General features: G+C 43.0%; 1 protein-coding gene across 1 annotated transcript in view; it reads right to left on the bottom strand.

The window, feature by feature from the left end:
- Nucleotides 1-2,657: 2,657 nt before the first annotated feature.
- Nucleotides 2,658-21,462, bottom strand: part of HEATR6 (HEAT repeat containing 6) — a 43,677-nt gene continuing 24,872 nt past the window's right edge. The window contains exons 12-20 of the mRNA XM_065896908.1: nucleotides 16,859-17,214; nucleotides 15,838-15,960; nucleotides 15,195-15,281; nucleotides 11,382-11,516; nucleotides 10,439-10,561; nucleotides 9,575-9,699; nucleotides 8,818-8,914; nucleotides 5,293-5,497; nucleotides 2,658-3,621 (exon numbers count right to left, since the gene is read on the bottom strand). Of these exons, the coding sequence (XP_065752980.1) occupies nucleotides 3,050-3,621; nucleotides 5,293-5,497; nucleotides 8,818-8,914; nucleotides 9,575-9,699; nucleotides 10,439-10,561; nucleotides 11,382-11,516; nucleotides 15,195-15,281; nucleotides 15,838-15,960; nucleotides 16,859-17,214 (1,823 nt within the window). The 3' untranslated portion in view covers nucleotides 2,658-3,049. The remainder of the gene's footprint in view (nucleotides 3,622-5,292; nucleotides 5,498-8,817; nucleotides 8,915-9,574; nucleotides 9,700-10,438; nucleotides 10,562-11,381; nucleotides 11,517-15,194; nucleotides 15,282-15,837; nucleotides 15,961-16,858; nucleotides 17,215-21,462) is intronic.

The raw sequence follows: 21,462 nt of genomic DNA, 5'->3' as shown, positions 1-21,462 counted from the left end.
CCTCTCCACGACACGTGGGATCCTCCCGGACCGGGGCACGAACCCGCGTCCCCCGCATCGGCAGGCAGACCCCCAACCACTGCGCCACCAGGGAAGCCCGATAGGATCTTTTTTAACATTAAAAAAATCTTATTGGTTATTGTTGATATATAGAGGAGCTATTGATTTTGGCATATTTACTTTGTGACCAGCTACCTTACAGAACTTTTATTCTATTATTTTCTGAGTTGATTTTCTACAAATAATTATTTGTGAATTCCATCCCTCAGACTGGTGTTCTACAAATAAAGATAATTTGGAACCTCTCTTTGAAAAAACTTGGAAAATTCTACTTTTGGTTTATTTAATCACACTATCAAATTACACAATGTTAGGTAACAGTGGTGCTGACAGGCTTGCTTGTCTTGGTTGTGACTTTTTTAGCAAAGTCACCATCAAGATAGAAATATTTTATGATGTTAACGAAGCATTTTTATTCTTTAAAATCTTTAAAAGGATTTTTGATCAGTAAAGAACATTGAGTTTTATCAAGTGCTCTTTCAGTATCCATAAAAATGACCATTTTTATGAGTTTTCTTATTTGACCTATCAATGTGATAACATTTTGTCAACAGAACTTCTAAATTTAAAAAATACCTGTGTTCCTAGAGTCAGTCCTACTAGGTCATAGAATAGACTGCAGAGCAATAATTCTCAAGGAAAGGCTTTTTCCACTGACACAGCTGCTCCTGTTTAGAATGTGTCCAGAGAGGCTGCGGTATATTAATGAGGTGAAGGCCGGAGGACCCGGAGTAACTAGAACTCACTTCGCTCTTAACGTTGGTGAGATTCTGCTCGTCTGGATTCACATACAAATATCAAAATCAGGGAAGTTGCTGCCCTGCTATTCTACAGGAGGTTTCTGTCTACCCTCTAATCACCTTAGGGCACTGGCTCTACCATTAACTAATTCTACAAAAGAGGTTACAGTGTGCGTCTTCCTCGGGTTCTAGAATTGGGCAGGAATTAGTGGGTTTCACAGGAAAGGTTTGAATATAAGTGATGTTTCCTAATGCTGTCAGTTCAATGAATAAAGGATCTAGACATCTGTGCCAAGCTGATTCCTCCAAATTTTTCTTTCAGATATCAAAAGAAAGTTCAGAATTTGGCATTCTGAATTAGAATTCTGTATCAGAGCCAGACTTCCTACTGTTTCTGCGTCAAATAAGTTCCGGCCCTTTATTCTCTGAGTGGCTTCCTTTCATAATGGCAGCTTTACTGAGGCCCCAGCCCAGGTGTCTGAGAGGAGCCCCTGGCCCAGGTGTACACCCACAAAGCCACAGGGAGAAGAGAATCAGCACCCCATTGGGACGGAAGCCCACACCCTGCATTATGGAATTTCTAGAAGTGCTTACCCTTGCTTTTTCCCTGCATACGAATATTAACATCTGTTTTCAGAAACCTGGACACCTTAATGGAAGCAAAAGGTTTAGAAAGAAAAAAATTAGATTTTATTCAAGATAAGCAAAGGAAAAGAGTGAATCATCAAGTAAAACCATTCAAAGTCACTTCACAGATATTTTATCAAGGAACCCACCAGTGAAAGCCCAAAGAACCAGGAATAAGTTATATATGACACATTTTTACTTTCATGAAAACAACAAGCAAATAAACTGCTACTAAGAATATATTCCTTCAAGAGAAGGAAGTCCTAAGATTCATTGCAGGGTCAGTACAGGTTCAACTCAGTTCCATGGCCTCTATAAAAAATCGTGTCCAGAATCATCTTCAAAGAAAAGCAAGTCTAAAGAATGCTCTATATGGTAGTTTTTACTGTGCTGGTAGTCTCATTCTTTGGAAACTTGTACTCTATCAACAGAAAAGTGAGCCTTCAGCTATCTGAGCACTCTGTTCCCTAGTCTTTGCCTTAAACAGTATTTTCTGAACATGCAACAACATAGAGGGAGAAGAGTAACTTAAGGGCAAAGAAAAACTGAGGACGTATGCATGCTGTGAAATATGTATTTTAAGCTAAATAACCATAGGTAAATAATATATTGCCCAACCCCACTCTACGTATCTTGATTCTTATTTATCCCATATCAAGTATTAGGGTGGAATCTTTTATTAAATATCTCTAAATTCCTGACTGAAATAATTTCCAATAAATTGTTGGTGGTCAAGAGATGTACACAAAATTTAAATGTCAATCATTTTTCAGTGAGAAATTACTTTTTATAACTGCTTGGGCATTATCAAAATATAACTTAAAAACCTTTCTTTGTAATCATCTAAATTAAACAAAGAATCCTTTTTTAAGGCACAAACCCAAAAGTGGCAAAACCGTAAATTTAGCATATGGGACCACATTCTCCTAAAGGGCATTAAGAAATTCAGATAGAAGCTGATGTTACGGCCAGGGTGAAATGGACATGGGCCTAGGCCAGAGGCCCTTGCGTGCCAGTTCACTCTTTATAGGCTTGAGGGAAGGCGTGGAGGGGGCTTCCAGGGTTGCCACTTGGGGAGCTCAGTGCAACCGCTATTTATTAACCTGTAAGGAACCGTCTCAGTATTTTAGCAACTGATGCAGCTGTACCAGAACGAACTGGCTGAACAGCAGCTCTGCTCACAGCTTTCTATAAATGCAACTTGATAAAAATGGTAGATTATGGGCACACTGCTTTACATTAGTTTATTATAAAAGAAAAACAATTCCCAGAGACACAATATACAACATTCTAACTCTGAAATCCTTTTGCTATTCTAAAAATACTCTTCTGAGACTAAACACTCTTGACAACCCCCAGTCTGCTCAGCCCACAAGACAACCCAACTCCTTGGCTCCTGCGTGCACAGGTCAGGGGTTCCAACAACCATGGCCATGGCCAACACAATGAAACCACTCTCTAAAGTGGCTGAGCCCTTTGAGAAAAATTTAAATAGCTGCTAACGCAATCTAAATAAATAGTGAAAGGACTGTTTCTGCCCCTAAGATTAAATCCCACACATCTGATGCTCAAACTCAGGTCTTCCTGTCATCACTTGACACATGGAAGGTCCGGTAAAATATTCACCGATTTGTTAATCCTAAGAGTGCTACTTGTGATCCAGATGAGTCAAAATAAATGGTCAGGATATCTTCTAAAAAGCCCATGATGGCCCTTTTGGCTGTGTCGCCAGCCAGTGCCTGGACACTGCTTATGTGCTCCAGGGCTGTTTTGACCATCTGGTCTCTTTCCTGCGGGCTGTGGGGCGCTCCAGTGTCATCTCTCTCTGTTCCTGATTTTAAAAACTGTAGGATATAGGACTGGACCATGTCCCCATTCAATTCAAGGGTTTCTTTGATGCAGGACAGGTCTGAGGCACTGGCCAAGCTCAAGAGGTGAATCAGTGCCTGGCAGATTTGGGTCCGTAGGCTAGCACAGTACTTGAATTCCAAAAAGTCTGTGGTGTCTTCACTCTTCTGTAAGGCAGTGACCAATGCATTCCAGATCTGAGCGTACTGGTCAACAGATCCATAGTGCTCTCTCTTGCCCGGGACAGAAAGGGCAGCGGCAGATCTGATGCGCACTTTGAAGTTCTTGCATGATGTCACAACTGATGTCAGGGCGTTGTAGGCCTGGGAGGTCCACAGGGCTGTTCCTAGAAAGAATCCATAGTCATTAAAGCAAATAAAGGTTTAAAAATAAGTGGGGTGAGAGGGGTAGAAGGAAGCACATACACTGGTGCTCAAGTTAGTCATTTTATGTTTTCATTGAATTCTCACAATAATCCTACAAGATCGGGGTGGTGAGTGACTATGGGATCCTAGGTAAGTGGCCAAGTACCGGCTCCCAAAGCTCTCCCTTTCCCTAGATGAGCATGACATGTGCTCAGGACTTCTGCTACCCTGAATAGGAACTTTGCTGACTTAGAAAGAGGCTCCTTCTCTGGGAAGATGCTCGTCTGAGGGGGTAAGGCTTGGTGGGAGAAGCAGGGACTGAACTGCAGCCCCACCTGTCCTCTCGGCCGGGTGCTTCTGAGCAGTGCACAAAGTGCACAACTGCCTGTCCAGCCCTGCTCATGCTGGCAAAAGCCATTTCATCACACAGATTAGCATCTAGACCCTGCTCTGGACAAAGCAAGTCATGCATTTAATTGCAAAGAAAAAGAAAATACTGTCTAGGCAGTGACTGGGGGACAGAGGACTCAGATTAAGTGAAGGCTCAATTTTCTAATATTGAGAAGATGATGCCTAGATTCTTGGCTCCTCTCGCTTCCTGTTGGCCCCAGGAAATCGGCCAGCTTTATTCCTTGTCAGAGTTACCACTTACTCCATTTCGGGAGTTCTCAGTCCTCAAGGTGGGCAGCAGAGTAGAAGGCAGCTTCCCTAATGCTCCCAGCCCTTCCCAACATCTCTGATGTCTCTGAAGACAGGCAGCAGATACCCAGCTTCCATGAGCTCCAACCCCAAAGGTTACTTCAGGCTGTTTCCTCAGTGGAAAAAGCCACGAGGCTACATCTCCACTGGTTCCTGGCTGACTGGTCTGCCTGGACGTTCTTGGCAGTAAAGGGGAGAAGAGCCAGATTTCCCTAACGTGATGCAGGCTCTGCTGGTCCAGAACGGCTTCACCTCTCCAGGAACACACACTTATGTTTCAAATCTTGTCACAGAGACAAATATGTAAGGTAAATGCTGGCAATTCAAGCGACTGGGATTAGGAGGCTACGATCCAGACACCCAAGCAGCTGTCAGCCACTGATGATATATCAAGGTGCACAGCATGTCATTACTCAGAGGCAGATCCCTACGCAGCATTCCACTTCAGTACCAAGGACGCATATGGAATCTCCAATTTATACCCTCTTCCTCCCAGGTCTGTTTTCCCCTTTATTTGTTTCCTGATTGTTAAAATGACAGATGCTCACTGTAAAAAACTTAGAAAATGAAAGCAGATAAAATCCTACTCATCATCCCATTCAGAGGCAACCACTGTTAATAATTAGACTAATTTCTTTGCAGTCTTTTTTCTATCCATTAACTGAGATCGTACTGTAGAAACAATTTTCATATCCTGTTTTAATTTGCTTAACATCAGAAGTATTTTCCCAGATTACCAAAAACTTTCTGTAAACATAACTTTAAGAGGCAACGAAGTATCTCTCTGAATATATATACCATGATTTATCTCACCTTTCCCCTAAACTGGGGTGTTCAGTATGTTTCCATTTTTTAAAACATTATGAATAATACTGTGGCTTTACTAACAATGCACACTGGTGTGTGCTGTCCAAAGAGGCCCTCCACCAGAGAGAAGAGGGAGACATTCTTACCTAAGGGAAGAGCAGAATTTTTAAATACATTTCCCATTGCGTAACAAGCATTCCATCGGACTTTCATGGCAGCCTCAATTAGAACAGTAGAAATTAGGGCCTGGATAGCCTCCTCAATGATTTCAGCAAATCTGGGTTTTTCTATATGAGATGGTTGCAGAAAATGAAGCAAATTTCCAAGGGCCCGGACTGCATTGCTTTTTACCTAGAATCAAACGTAAAACATGCTAAAGACATGTGTCAGAAAGTATAATTTCCACTTAAAAAAATCCAGGATGCCCAAGACATCTTAAAGCAAGAGAGATAATGAAAAATTCAGCCTGTAAAGGTGCAAGTTCTTAGAACTCGGCAAGGTCTTGTGTGGTTAACATCCTGAGCCATCAGAGGTCAGGTTCTGCAGAGCTCCTCGCCCTGATTTTTTTAATGTTAGACTGGACTTTAGAGAGGTCCATTTTCCTTGTTGTACAGAGATGGTGTGTAAGGCCCAGGGGCAACAGGACACTGGTGGTTTGCAGCAAGGCTTGGAGGAAAAGCTAGGTTTCATAATTCCAGTCAATACTTTTCTGCTAGACTACTTTGCTAGTATACTTTGCAGCATACTAGAATCATCTGGGAAGCTTTCTTTTTAAAAAACCAATTCTGACTAAATTAGCCTGATGTAGGGCTTCCCAGAACCACTGTACTAAATTAAGCACTTGCTATCAGTCAGGTACTATGCTAGGTGCTATTAAAAAAAGGCATCTTGTCAATGGAACAGGAGAGAAAGCCCAGAGATAAACCCACGTACATATGGTCACCTTATCTTTGATAAAGGAGGCAAGAACATACAATGGAGTAAAGACAGCCCCTTCAATAAGTGGTGCTGGGAAAACTGGACAGCTACATGTAAAAGAATGAAATTAGAACACTCCCTAACACCATACACAAAAATAAACTCAAAATGGATTAAAGACCTAAATGTAAGGCCAGACACTATAAAACTCTTAGAGGAAAACACAGGCAGAACATTCTATAACATAAATCACAGCAAGATCCTTTTTGACCCACCTCCTAGAGAAATGGAAATAAAAACAAAAATAAACAAACGGGACCTTATGAAACTTAAAAGCTTTTGCACAGCAAAAGAAACCATAAACAAGACGAAAAGACAACCCTCAGAATGGAAGAGGGGCTTCCCTGGTGGCACAGTGGTTGGGAGTCCGCCTGCCGATGCAGGGGACATGGGTTCGTGCCCCGGTCCGGGAAGATCCCACATGCCGCGGAGCAGCTGGGCCCGTGAGCCATGGCCGCTGAGCCTGCGCGTCCGGAGCCTGTGCTCCGCAACAGGGGAGGCCACAACGGTGAGAGGCCCGGGTACCACAAATGGGAGAAGATATTTGCGAACAAATCAACGGACGAAGGATTAATCTCCAAAATATACAAGCAGCTCATGCAGCTCAATATTAAAAAAACAAACAACCCAATCCAAAAATGGGCAGAAGACCTAAACAGACACTTCTCCAAAGAAGATATACAGATTGCCAACAAACGCATGAAAGAATGCTCAGCATCACTAATCATTAGAGAAATGCAAATCAAAACTACAATGAGGTATCACCTCACACGGGTCAGAATGGCCATCATCAAAAAATCTACAAACAGGGCTTCCCTGGTGGCGCAGTGGTTGAGAATCTGCCTGCTAATGCAGGGGACACAAGTTCGAGCCCTGGTCTGGGAGGATCCCACATGCCGCTGGAGCAACTAAGCCCGTGTGCCACAACTACTGACGCTGCGCGTCTGGAGCCTGCGCTCTGCAACAGGAGAGGCCGCGATAGTGAGAGGCCCGCGCACCGCGATGAAGAGTGGCCCCCGCTTGCCACAACTAGAGAAGGCCCAAAAAAAAAAAAAAAAAAAATCTACAAACAATAAATGTTGGAGAGGGTGTGGAAAAAAGAGAACCTTCTTGCACTGTTGGTGTGAATGTAAATTGATACAGCCACTATGGAGAACAGTATGGAGGTTCCTTATAAAACTAAAAACAGAACTACCATATGACCCAGTAATCCCACTACTGGGCATATACCCTGAGAAAACCATAATTCAAAAAGAGTCATGTACCACAATGTTCATTGAAGCACTGTTTACAATAGCCAGGACGATGGACACCTAAGTGTCCATCGACAGACAAATGGATAAAGAAGATGTGGCAAATATATACAATGGAATATTACTCAGCCATAAAAAGAAATGAATTGAGTTATTTGCAGTGAGGTGGATGGACCTAGAGTCTGTCATACAGAGTGAAGTAAGTCAGAAAGAGAAAAACAAATTCTATACGCTAACACATATACATGGAATCTAAAAAAAAAAGGTTCTGAAGAACCTAGGGGCAGGACAGGAATAAAGATGCAGATGTAGAGAATGGACTTGAGGACACGGGGAGGGGGAAGGATAAGCTGGGACGAAGTGAGACAGTGGCACGGACATATATATACTACCAAATGTAAAATAGATAGCTAGTGGGAAGCAGCCGCATGGCACAGGGAGATCAGCTCAGTGCTTTGTGTCCACCTAGAGGGGTGGGATAGGGAGGATGGGAGGGAGATGCAAGAGGGAGGAGAAATGGGGATGAGTGTATATGTATAGCTGATTCACTTTGTTATACAGCATAAATTAGCACACCACTGTAAAGCAATTATACTGCAATAAAGATTTTAAGAAAAAAAAAAAGGCATCTTGAAATCCAATGAGGTATACGTAACAACTTCCATGTTACGGAAGAAATTCACCTTCGTAGAAGTTAAATAATGCACCAAAGGTCACTTAGCTAGTAACCGGCAAGCCAGGATTTGAACCATGTCTGCCTGACCCTAAAGCTTAGGTCTACATTTTTAAAACTTAATAGTGTAACAGGGAATGTTCAAAGCCAAGCTGCTCATCTTTCTGACTTTTCTATTCTACTTAAAGATTTTTGGAAAAAAACAGCTACATGGACATATCATGGAGTAGTCTTACAAATGGCACTGACGGGCTTCCCTGCTGGTGCAGTGGTTAAGAATCCGCCGGCCAATGCAGGGGACACAGGTTCGAGCCCTGGTCCGGGAAGATCCCACATGCCACGGAGCAACTAAGCCCGTGTGCCACAACTATTGAGCCTGTGCTCTAGAGCCCGCGTGCCACAACTACTGAAGCCCGTGCGCCTAGAGCCCATGCTCTGCAACAAGAGAAGCCACCACAATGGGAAGCCCGCGCACCACAACATAGAGTAGCCCCCGCTCACTGCAACTAGAGAAAGCCCGCGTGCAGCGACAAGCACCCAATGCAGCCAAAAACAAATAAGTAAAATAAATTAATTAATTAAAAAAATAAAATAAATGGCACTGATATTTTTCATGAGACAGGAAAGAAACTGTACAAGTGTGGAGTGTACACTACATAGCCTGAGTACACCCTCAATCTCCTTTGAACAGGGATAAATTTGGTGGGATAAAACTATAATACACTAAGTATCTAACTGAAAAATATTAGGTTTTGCTGTCAGTCTACCTTGTCTTTATCCTTGGATGCCTCTATAGCTGATCGCAGCATCTTCAAGAGCAGGAGGCCAGAGAACTCTTCCTGGAAACTTGGGTCTGGTGTTTCCCTGTCCCATCCAAAGCAGGCAAAACATGTTAAAAGGTAAAGCCCAGTTAAATATAGACATGTACAAATTATATTCACTCAGTATAACTATAAAAACAGCTCCACAAATCTGTTCAGATTATACCAAGAACTTACAGTTTATACCTTTTGACCTAGTAGGTCCACATTCTTTTGGATGTAACCAAAAAGAATATCTCAAAATGGAGAAAATGCACGAAAATGTTCAATGCATATAAAAACCTAAAATAACATGAATGTTCACTTACAGGGTAATGGTGAAATAATCATCACATAGTGATGACTGTGTAATAACAAATTCCAATTCATAAAAAGTCAGTAGAAGTCAGGAGAATGCTTATACATGTTATATGTTAGAGTTAAATGACAAAAAGCAAGATACTTGTGTATGAATAAAGCAGTCGCCTCTGGGGAGGGAAACTAGGGGATTAAGGTAGGAGAAAGGCTTTATACTGCATACCCCTTTGTACTGTTTGAATTCTTTTTTTAACCTGTGAATATATTACTTAAAAAAATACAAACACAATATTTAAAAAGTAGGGCAACCATTACTAAGGTTTTGGTTTTATAATAGGGCTCAAAGATATCCTCTTGGGACCTTAGGCTTGGAAGTCACCCAGGAGAAATGAGCTGAGCCACCTACATGTTGACAATCAGAGTGTCTGTCAGGTTGCCTAGGGACCAGGCTGCTTTGGCCCGGACATTAAGAGACTTGTCTTGAAGTGACATCAATATTGCATTTGCTGTGTCTGCAACAAATATGACATCCTGTAAGATAAACAAAACAAAACACTGTAGTCACTTTAGGAGTTCACACTGCTACCCTGAAAATTCTCAAATTTATTTGCAGATAAAGCTGTAAGCCTTTACCACAAATCTCTATTTGGAAATCAAAATTCACTTACTCAATCTATTTACTCTTCTTCTTATATATTACAATTTGGGCACTCATTAAAATCCCAGGGGAAGGTCTCCCACGATTCTGGTATGTGCCATGCACACGCAAGGAGCCTACAGATTTTGCTCTTGTGAACATCTTATAACCCAGCCTGCGACAACTGTCTATGAATTCTGAGCTTGGCTTGATTTCCACCTCAGGAAGAGATGTGGACAATGAAACACATTTCCAAAACACATCCTGTTCACTTACACACTTCTCAGAGAGATAAAGGTCACAAGTAAGAGTGAAGGAGAAATTTATTCCCTTCTTAATAAAAACTCTATTAGTTTTCTAAATTATTAGTATCGTATGGTAATGTCCCATTTCATTTTTTCCAATTATCCATTGATTTAAACATTTACTGTTTTAGGGTCCTGGCCAGTGTGCAAAATCGTTAAAAACAAATGAACTACAGGCAGTAGCATATTTTAGTAGCAATTAAGGAAACCAGATTACAAAGCAATTTAATTTCCTTTACTGTCCAACTCAGGAGCTCTATATCCACCAAAGAGAGTAAGAAAATGGACTGTAAAGAGGCACAGTGGAGCTACACAGGCTCACTCTGACCTGTCTGAGACACGGAAAAAGCACGTAGACCCCAAGGGCCCGAGAGGTCGCAGCTTTCACTAATCGGTTCTTGCTGTCATTCAGCCCCAGCAGCATGGTGATGCACAGGATCTGCCTGTCACTCTGCAATGAGAAAGGTTGGCCAAGGAAAAGTGTGAATGAAACAGCCATGAGCCGATACCTTCGACAAGTGACTGTGACACACCAGTGTTGAATCCACATTCAGGAGTTGACCACAACTGAGCCCTTGAGGTTAACTTGGCAGAGAACAAAGGTTCAACTCAGATCCAGTTATCATCTGAGTACCCACTCGGGGCAGGGGGACACACAGCATCGTGATTACATTTAACCTCTACCATCGTGAGACAAGTCACTTTATTCTCCTACTTTAGTCAAGCTGCCTTCCTTATAAAAACTAATTTACATAAATAAGAATGGATGCAAATGCCATTAAGGATTAAAGGAAGTAGCAGTCTGAACACTATGTGTGTTGGGCACCAAGCAAGGCGTTTTCACATGCTTCGTGTTATTACTCACATTATTTACATTTTATAGGGGATAAAACTAATTTTTAGAGAAGTTAAGATAACCAAAGAGCTAGAAGGTAGAAGAGCTGAGACTTAAACCAGCTAGGATTTAAATCCAAAGAGCTAGGATTTTCTAACTTTTGGATTTGAAATCTTTCTGAAATCTGACTTCAAAGCCTCTGCTACTTTCACTTCTCTCTCCCTGCCTTCTACGCACAGGGAGTAAAAACTCCGCTGAGGCATTAAGATTTCAGTGCTGCTCCCCACTGCCCTCACCCTACGCTCAAATAGAACATGCACCTTCTCCTCAGAGATAATGCTGAATACTGGTTCAAAATGAAAAACAGTCAAAATCAAACTCAAGCTCTCATGCTCAGAGTCACAAATTAAAGATGATAAAACACCCCTAAGGTTACCAGCAGATTGCTGAAGGCTTCTGGCAAGATGGAAGACAGGGCATCACAGGCGCTCGCCTGCAGAGTCGGATGCTCTGAATTCTGCAGGGCTCTGGGTAAAGGACCGTTCAGCATCACAGTCCAGAACATCACCACCTGCAACAGAGGCACAGTAACAACTGCAGCCCAAGAGACAACAGTGGAACCAGCTAGACACTAAGACTACCACTAGTAACCACAGTGATGAAAAGTTTTTCCTTAACGTAGTAGCTTACTATAAATACTTTTACTAGTACTTCTTCCACAGCAATGAAAGGAACTTTAGAAAACAACTAATTCAATGCTTCCGTTTCATTCATTAGGAAACTACAGTGTGGTACAGTAAGGCAGCAGTAGTGATGATGATACTGGGGAGGAAGATGAGGATAGCAGTAACAGCAGCAGCAGCTGTTTTTCAGAGAGCTTCCCATACGCCAGGCATTGTTCTAAGTGTTTTATACATATCTACTCATTTTAATCTTCAGCCCAACTAAATGAAGAATATATCCTTATCTCCACTTTCACACCAGGAAACTGAGGCAGAGAGAGATAACGTAACTTGCTAGTGGGCAGCAGAGCTGGTCAAGAATCAGATCAAATGACACCCAGCCAGGGCTCTTTCAAACCTCGAGGGCACAAGGGTCGGGGTCCCAGAGCAGCCCAGAGGCCATGTGCCCGAGTGCAAGGAGCACGGGATCCAGAGCAGGAGCTGGGGTGGAGTTAGCACTTCAGCTTCTGCTTCCTGTCTCTGCAGCCTCAGGCAAGTCAATGAACCGGTCTAAGCTTTGGTTCCTCTTCAGTAAAACAGGACAAAGAGATCTACTTGGCAGAGTTTGTGTGATAATAAAATGTAAGACTGTGTAAAGTCCCTAGCACAGTGCCGGATGTACAGTGGAGATTCTTAAATTGAACAACAGGCCCTGTTTTCAGCACTTTGAAGAATTTTCTCACTTCAATGCCCCTCAAGGTAGGCATCTGCAGAGTACCTTTAACAGTCTCCTTCCCATGCTTTATAAAAACCCTGGGATTTCATGCCCCACGTGCAAATCTGTCTGGGGACTTGGTGTCTCCATTTCCTGCCCCATGGACTTAGTCCTCAGTTTTGCCATGCACTCACACATCAATTCTTTCGCCCCACAATCCTAGCTCCTGGACACCCAGTCTGGGTCCTCCTGCCCCAAACCAGAAGAATGTGGACAGGTGTGGCTGCCAGCCTCCAAGATGGCCCACAGTGATTCTCACCTCCTAATGTTCAGGAGGCTATCCGCTCCCACACTGACTAAGGCTGACCTGTGTAACTAATGGGGTATTGTGGGAATGACAGTGCAGAACTTCTGAAACTAGGTTATAAAAATCCTACAGCTCTGTTTTGCTCACTCTCGATTCATTTGCTATAAGGGAGGCCAGCTGCCTTGTCAGGAGAACACTCGAGCAGCCCTCTGGAGAGGTCCTCATAGGAAGGAACTGAGTGAGATCTGCCATCAGCCAGCACTAACGTGCAAGGTATGCGAGTGATCGCGCCACCTTGGAAGGAGCTCCTCCAACCCCTGTCAAATTCGGCTGACTGCAGTCCCTGCCAGCATCCTGGCTGCAGCCTCATGAGACCTGAGCCAGAACCATCAGGTAAGCTGCCCTCAATTCCTGGTCCACAGAAACTATGTGAGAGAATAAATGTAGGATATGGTTTTTTTTTTTTTTTTTTTTTTTTGCGGTACGCGGGCCTCTCACTGTTGCGGAGCACAGGCTCCGGACGCACAGGCTCAGCCGCTCCGCGGCATGTGGGATCTTCCCAGACCGGGGCACGAACCCGTGTCCCCTGCATCGGCAGGCAGACTCCCAACCACTGCGCCACCAGGGAAGCCCTAGGATATGGTTTTTTTTTTTTTTTTTTGCGGTATGCGGGCCTCTCACTGTTGTGGCCTCTCCCGTTGCGGGGCACAGGCTCCGGACGCGCAGACTCAGCGGCCATGGCTCACGGGCCCAGCCGCTCCGCGGCATGTGGGATCTTCCCGGTCCGGGGCACGAACCCGTGTCCCCTGCATCGGCAGGCAGACTCCCAACCACTGCGCCACCAGGGAAGCCCTAGGATATGGTTTTAAGTTGCAAAGTGTTTAGGATAATTTATCACTCAACAGATTAGTAATACAGAAAGTATACCCCTTTTTTACACATGAAACAACACTTAAGTGCGAACAGTTAAGAGCCTTGCTCAGGGCTTCCCTGGTGGCACAGTGGTTAAGAATCCGCCTGCCAACGCAGGAGACACGGGTTCGAGCCCTGGTCTGGAAGGATCCCACATGCCGCGAAGCAACTAAGCCCGTGCGCCACAACTACCGAACCTGCGCTCTAGAGGCCGCGAGCCACAACTACTGAGCCCGCGTGGCACAACTACTGAAGCCCACGCACCTAGAGCCCGTGCTCTGCAACAAGAAGCCACTGCTATGAGAAGCCCACGCACCACAACAAAGAGTAGCCCCCGCTCAGCGCAACTAGAGAAAGCCTGCGTGCAGCAACAAAGACCCAACGCAGCCAAAAATAAAAATAAATAAATTTATTTTTAAAAAAAGGAAAAAAAGAGTCTTGCTCAAAGTCACTTGGAACAAGGGGAGAAGTCTGGATTAAACCCAAGTCTGTCTGATAGCAAAGCACAACGCAACTCCCTGCAAACAGTGACGTTTCAGTTTTAGTGGCAGTCTAGGGAAGGGACTAGAGCTAGACATTCTTTTTTTGAAATTTATTTATTTTTGGCTGCATTGGGTCTTCGTTGCTGCGCACGGGCTTTCTCTAGTTGTGGCGAGCGGGGGCGTCTCGTGGTGGCTTCTCTTGTTGCGGAGCACGGGCTCTAGGCACGCGGGCTTCAGTAGTTGTGGTGCACGGGCTCAGTAGTAGTGGCTCACGGGCTCTAGAGTGCAGGCTCGGTAGTTGTGGCGCACGGGCTTAGTTGCTCCGCAGCATGTGGGATCTTCCCAGACCAGGGCTGGAACCTGTGTCCCCTGCATTGGCAGGCGGATTCTTAACCACTGTGCCACCAGGGAAGCCCAAGCTAGACATTCTTAATTCTATCATTCCACCTAGGGTGATGGAAATTGTGAAGAGAAAAAGAATAGGCAGGATGAGGAGGGCAGAGGGAGAAAACATCCCTAATGTTGAGTTGATGTGGTTTTTGGCACTAAGTAGAAGGTTTTTTTTACTTAGGAACATGGGCTCACATGTTCCTCCTCCAAAGAATAACTGGCACAGTGTGGGGCAACACACACAAGCTCAGACCACAGAAATGAACGGGAATAAGGGGGAGGGCCCTGGCAGGGAGGGGCTAAGGGAATTAAGACTCACTGAGCATCTACTATTTGCCAGAGTCTTCACATCTCATTCAATCTTCCAAAAGTCCAATGAGTTAAGGATTTTTACTCCTCTTTACAACAAGGAAACTATGCTCATAGTCACATATTCTTTAAGTGGTTTAATCCCATGCCTTCTGATTCCAAATCTTGGGCTCTTCCCACCATTCTAGTCTGTCTCTTGGGCACACTGTGTAACCAAACTAGGTTTTGTGGGGGAAAAAAACCCCAAAAAACTGGTTCTTCCATTACTGGCTGTATATTACACATAATCTTACCACACACTAAACTGCAAATAAACTAAAATGCAAATAAAACCTATTCATCCTAGATTATAAACCATAATTTCTGATATTGGAAGAAACCATACTCTCTACGCCACTTTATCACTGAGCCTCAAAATAAAACTGACTGAAGCACTAAGAAAAGAGAAAACCATGAATATACATTTACTTACCAAGCTGACTGGCACTCTCTGATCAGGTGCTATGGAAGAATCTGGTTTATACTGTTGTATTAAGCCTGTACCCAGTTCTTCCAGAAGCTGCCAAGATAAAAGAAACAGACTATCAGAGACGAATATTAGAACCATGGAGGTAAAAAGCCACTTCAGTTTGGAGATTACCTCAAATCAAGGGGAAAAGTAATTTCCAACTGATTTTCTTTCTTTTCTCAGAAACTGCTATCTCAGAGGCATTCTTTCCAGAAGCAAAATCACCAAGTATATATTTTTAATTTATTATCAAATCAATTCTTTGGGTTTACATGTAGAGCTGAAAATAGAGGAATGTATTGATATCACTTGCCTACCTGAAACCTCCTAAAGAAACTCAGAATTGATGGACATGCAGCTGAGGGAAGAACATAAAAGGAAGAGAAGAAAAAAGCACACAGCTTTTTTTTTCTTCTTTAAAATTGGGGTATAGCTGCTGTACAATGTTGTGTCAGTTTCCACTGTACAACGAAGCAAATCATCTATATGTATCCATATATCTCTTCCCTCCTGGATACCCCTCCCACCCACCCCCATCCACCCATCTAGGTCACCACAGAGCACCAAGCTGTGCTCCCTGAAGCACAGGGCTTTTAATGAAAATTACCTTTGCTCCATGAAGCTGGACAGATGGATCTGCCTCCCCCAGGCACTTGCAAATCACCTCTCCAAGCTCCATCAAGTAGACCTGAGTCATTGAAAAGTAGCCCCTTGCCAGATGAGCCAACACCTGCAAAGAAAACAGAGGATTAACCCCAAGACCTGAATGCAGGACTGCAATATCCAGAAGTGTTTCAATATTTCAGAAATCACTCACACTCAACAAGGGGCTGAAATCTGATGTTAATGAAATGAAGAACAACCATAATCTTCAATTAAGTATATCATAAAATTTCATGGTGCTTTATAATTTACAAAATGTGTTTCATTTAGATTATCAATATTATCACACTGAAGCCTGGGAACAATTCATCTACTGGTAGGTATTTATTGAGTGTTTCAGCTGAAGAAACTAAGACTGAAAAAGTTAAAGGTTAAAGAGGTTAAAGGACATGTTCAATATTAACCAGATAATTAGCAGACCCTAGGACCAGAAAACAAATACTTTAATCTAGGGTGTACAGAAAAAACAAATATTTTAGTATTTTTAAAATATTACAGAAAAACAAATACTTTAATCTAGGGCGGTTTTCTTCCTTTGAAGGAGCAAATACTTTGTTGTCTCTAAACAGATATAATACCAAAGAGAAGTTTATAGAAAATTAAACATTTATTTAACTTTCAGATGCAGAAATCAAAGATTAACTCTACAACTTCCTTCAGAATTATTATATAATCTATTATACTGACCTGCCATATAATACCTGAGGTGACTAAAATGGCTTGCAACAAAAGGGGACGAATGTGATGTTTTACAACCAATCCCCCCCCACCTACTCCCCTCCAAACAAAACAACAAACAAAGCACTCACACCTAAAGTGTGAATTCACACACAACTCCCACTGACACCAATGACACACTGCTTGGTTTGACCTTATTTTCACAGACTTACTCCTCAGGAAGTAATCACCCCATGAAGAAAGAATGATTACTTCCATTTCAGAGATGAGGAAATGAAACCTCCTACCTGTAAGGCCTCCAGTCGCAAGGGGAATGGCTCATAGGTGCTTCCTCCTGTGGAGCCAGCATCACTACCTGAACAGGCATCTTCCTTGGGCAGAACAACAATGGAAATGCAAAGTCGAATGAGCCAGCAGGGCTCTGAAGACACCTTTGGTGAACTAACTGCGGCTTCTTCCAGAAAGGGTCCTGAAGGGGCTTTCTTCCACCAATCAGGAGGACTGATGTGAGGAGTGGCTGAATTGCTATTGCTGAGTCCAGAAGAACAGGGCTGTTGTAAAAGTAGCTGGACTTCAGGTAAAGGTGCGTGAGTGGACACTATGGCCCCCAACAGTGTGAGACTGGACACACGAACATTAACATCTGTCAAAGGAATCAAAAAGAAACTATCACCACAGGAACAGTTACCATAAGGATCATAACTATCTCTGCAGGCAATTAAGAATTATGGCTTCTTTGTTTAACCTGAATCTAATTAAACCTCTAGACCTAACTTCCAGTTTATGGGACAGAAGTATAAGTTAACACTGTAAAGAAAATACCCAACAAACTGAGAGTAGGGCTTCCCTGGTGGCGCAGTGGTTGAGAGTCCGCCTGCCGATGCAGGGGACGCGGGTTCATGCCCCAGTCCAGAAAGATCCCACGTGCCGCGGAGCAGCTGGGCCTGTGAGCCATGACCGCTGAGCCTGCGCATCCGGAGCCTGTGCTCCGCAACGGGAGAGGCCACAACAGTGAGAGGCCCGTGTACTGCCAAAAAAAACCCCAGAAAACTGAGAGTATACGACATACTATAAGACAACTGGCTTGGACCCTTCCAAAATCAGTATCATAAAAGAAAGAAAAAGGGCCACAGACTACTAGAGTCAAAAAGACTAAAGTGAGGAGGCAGGAGAAGATGGCACTGTAGTAAGATGTTGGGCTCTCTCCTCCCATGGACAGGAAAATTACAACTGCATAGAGAGCAACTATCTCTGAGAATGACCGTAAGACTAGCAGAGAAGATTTTCCATAACTAGGGATAAAAGGAAAAAAAAAAGCCACATTGAGACAAGTAGGAGGGGCAGAGGACCTACACCCCCACTGCTGTGGACCACAGGCAGGAGGGATTTCACAGCCTCAGAGGTCGGCTCTGAACCCCACACTGGGCTCCCCAGCCCAGGGGACATGCATCAGGTAGATGAACCCCCATAATGTCTGGCTTTGGAAACCAGCAGGGCTTACATCCAAGAGAGAGCCAGAGGGCTGCAGAGAATTAAGAATCCACTCTAAAAGGCTGTGCACAAAAACTCAGTCACTCCAGGTCCTGGCACACAGACAGCAGTTTGAAAAGTGCCTGATCATATGGGAAGGAGATTCACTGACTAATAGATTCACTGACTAATATTAAGGCGTGTCACCAAGAGGTACTGAGGAGCTGGCAAGTGCCACTTTAAAATTTTTTGTCTTTGTCTCCCTTTCTACCTAGGTGGCCAGGCACTGGCAGGCACCAGTTTTTTTTTTTCTGGCTGCACCACACAGCTTGCAGGATTACCTGACCAGGGATCCAACCCAGGCCACAGCAGTGAAAGCACTGAGTCCTAACCACTGGACTGCCAGGGAATTCCCAGGCGGTCACCAGTTCTGAATCTTCCCATCTAATTTACTAGCATCACTCAACCCGCCCTGAGTTCACCTGTGGATTCCACCCAGCTAGTGCTAATCTAATGCAGTCCCCAATTACAGCCAGCTACACTGGGAACCAACCCCACCCCCTAGCACACCTGCAAAGAGCATGGCCCAGCCACAACAAAAGGGCACATGCAACCCACAGAGGAGACACTCCTGGAGCACCTAGCTCTGGTGACCAGGGGGGACCATACTACTGGGCCTCACAGGACACCTTCTATACTTAGCCACTCTACCAAGAACAGGAAATGTAGCTGATCTACCTAATACATAGAAACTAACAGAGGGTTAGGCAAAATGAGGAGACAAAGAAATATGTCCCAAATGAAAGAACAGGACTAAACCTCAGAAAAAGAACTAAATGAAATGGAGATAAGCGATCTTCCAGATAAAGCATTCAAACTAATGGTCATAAAAATGCTCTCTGAACTCAGGAGAAGAATGGAAGGACACAGAGACAGAAAACATAAAAAAGAACCAATCAGAGCTAAATAAAATAACAAAAGTGAGAAATAGACTAGAGGAAACCAAATGCAGATTAGATGATACAGAAGAACAGATCAGCAATCTGGAAGACAGGCTAATGAAAATCATCCAAATGGAAAAGCAAAAAGAAATAAGAAAAATGAGGATAGTTTAAGCGACCTCTATGACAACATCAAGTGTACTAACATTCACATTATAGGGGTCCCAGAAGGAGAAGAGAGAGGGACAGGGACAGAAAATCTCTTTGAAGAAATAATGGCTGAAAACTTTCCGAACCTGCCAAAGGAAACATACATCCAAGTCCAGGAATCACAAAAAGTCCCAAACAAGATGAACCCCAAAAGACCCACACCAAGACACATTATAATTAAAGTCAAAAGTTAGAGGGCTTCCCTGGTGGCATAGTGGTTAAGAATCTGCCTGCCAATGCAAGGGACAGGAGTTCAAGCCCTGGCCCAGGTAGATCCCACATGCCGCAGAGCAACTAAGCTCATGTGCCACAACTACTGAGCCTGTGCTCTAGAGCCCACAAGCCACAACTACTGAGCCCATGTGCCACAACCACTGAAGCCTGCATGCCTAGAGCCCGTGCTCCGCAACAAGAGAAGCCACCGCAATGAGAAGCCTGCACACTGCAACGAAGAGTAGCCCCCACTCACTGCAACTAGAGAAAGCCTGCACACAGCAACAAAGACCCAACACAGCCAAAACTAACTAACTAACTAAATTTATTTTTTAAAAAAAGTTAACTAGAGAATCTTAAAAGCAGCAAGAGAAAAACAACTAGTTAACATATGAAGGAGCCCCAGAAGATGATCAGCTGACTTTTCAGCAGAAACTTTACATACCAGAAGGGAATGGCACAAGATATTCAAAGTACTGAAAGGAAGAAAAACCCTTACAACCAAGAATATTCCCTCTGGCAAGGCTCTCGTTCAGAAATGAAGGAGACATAAAGAGTTTCCCAGACAAGCAAAAACTAAAGTAGTTCATCACCACTAAACTGACCTAACAAGAAATGTTAAAGGGACCTCTTTAAACAGAAAACACAAAACTATAAGTAGAAATATAAAAATTATGAAAGAAAAAAAATCTCACTATAAAGGCAAACATATAGTAAAAGTAGTGGATCAACCAACCATATAGGTACTATGAAGGTTAAAACACAAAAGTAGTAAAATCCTATATATCTACAATAATTAGTTAAGAGATACACAAAACAGAAAGATGTTAAAGATGACATCTAAAACATAGGGGTAGGGAGTAAATATGTAGTGCTTTTAGAATGTGCTCAAACATAAGTGACCATTAACTTAAAATAGACTGTTGTATACCAGGTTGTTATATAATAACCTCGTGGTAACCACAAATCATAAAACAATACTAGATTAACTCAAAAAACAAAGAGAAAGGAATACAGTAAGTCCCCTACATATGAACCTTCAAGTTGTGAACTTTCAAAGATGCAAACATGCATTCCATCAATGTCAGGCATGAGTGAAATAGCAGCTTGCCCTCCACCTCCTGTAGCTGACGATCCTTCAGCTCTACCATCTGCCACCTCCACTCCCTCCTCCAGTCAGTAACTCTTCTTGCCTGTTCACTCGATGCCAGCCCCTGTAGGCCAGCCATTATACTGTACTACTGTACTTTTCAAAGTACTGTAAGATTAAAAATGTTTCATTTTTTGTGTTTGTTTTTTATGTACTAATATTATAAACCTTTTACAGTACAGTACTATATAGCCAATTGTGTTAGTTGTGTACCTAGGCTAACTGTTTGACTTATGATCAAATTGGACTTACGAACGTGTTCTCAGAATGGAGCTCATTCGTATGTAGGGGACTTACTGTACAAACATAACACTCAAGAAAGTCGTTAAATCACAAGAGAGCAAGAGGAGGAAAGGAACAGAGAAAAACAACAAAAATAACCAGAAAACATATAACAAAAAGGCAGTAAGTACATAACCATCAAAAGTTACTTTAAATGAAAATGGACTAAATGCTCCAATCAAAAGACATAAGGTGGCTGAATGGATAAAAAAGCAAGACCCATATATATGCTACCTACAAGAGACTCACTTCAGATTTAAAGACACACAGAAATTGAAAGTGAGAGGATGGAAAAAGATATTCCATGCAAATGAAAAGAAAGCTGGGGCAGTAATATTTATATCAGACAAAATAGACTTTACATGTACCACAATGTTCACTACAGCACTATTTACAATAGCCAGGACATGGAAGCAACCTAAGTGTCCATCGACAGATGAATGGATAAAGAAGATGTGGCACATGTATACAATGGAATATTACTCAGCCATAAAAAGAAATGAAATTGAGTTATTTCTAGTGAGGTGGATGGACCTAGAGTCTGTCATACAGAGTGAAGTAAGTCAGAAAGAGAAGAACAAATACTGTATGCTAACGCATATATATGGAATCTAAAAAAAAAGGA

Source organism: Phocoena phocoena, chromosome 19, assembly GCF_963924675.1.
Source record: "Phocoena phocoena chromosome 19, mPhoPho1.1, whole genome shotgun sequence".
NCBI lineage: Eukaryota > Metazoa > Chordata > Mammalia > Artiodactyla > Phocoenidae > Phocoena > Phocoena phocoena.
The sequence above is the reverse complement of the archived record's forward strand: the minus strand, read 5'-3'. Positions and strand labels throughout refer to the sequence as shown.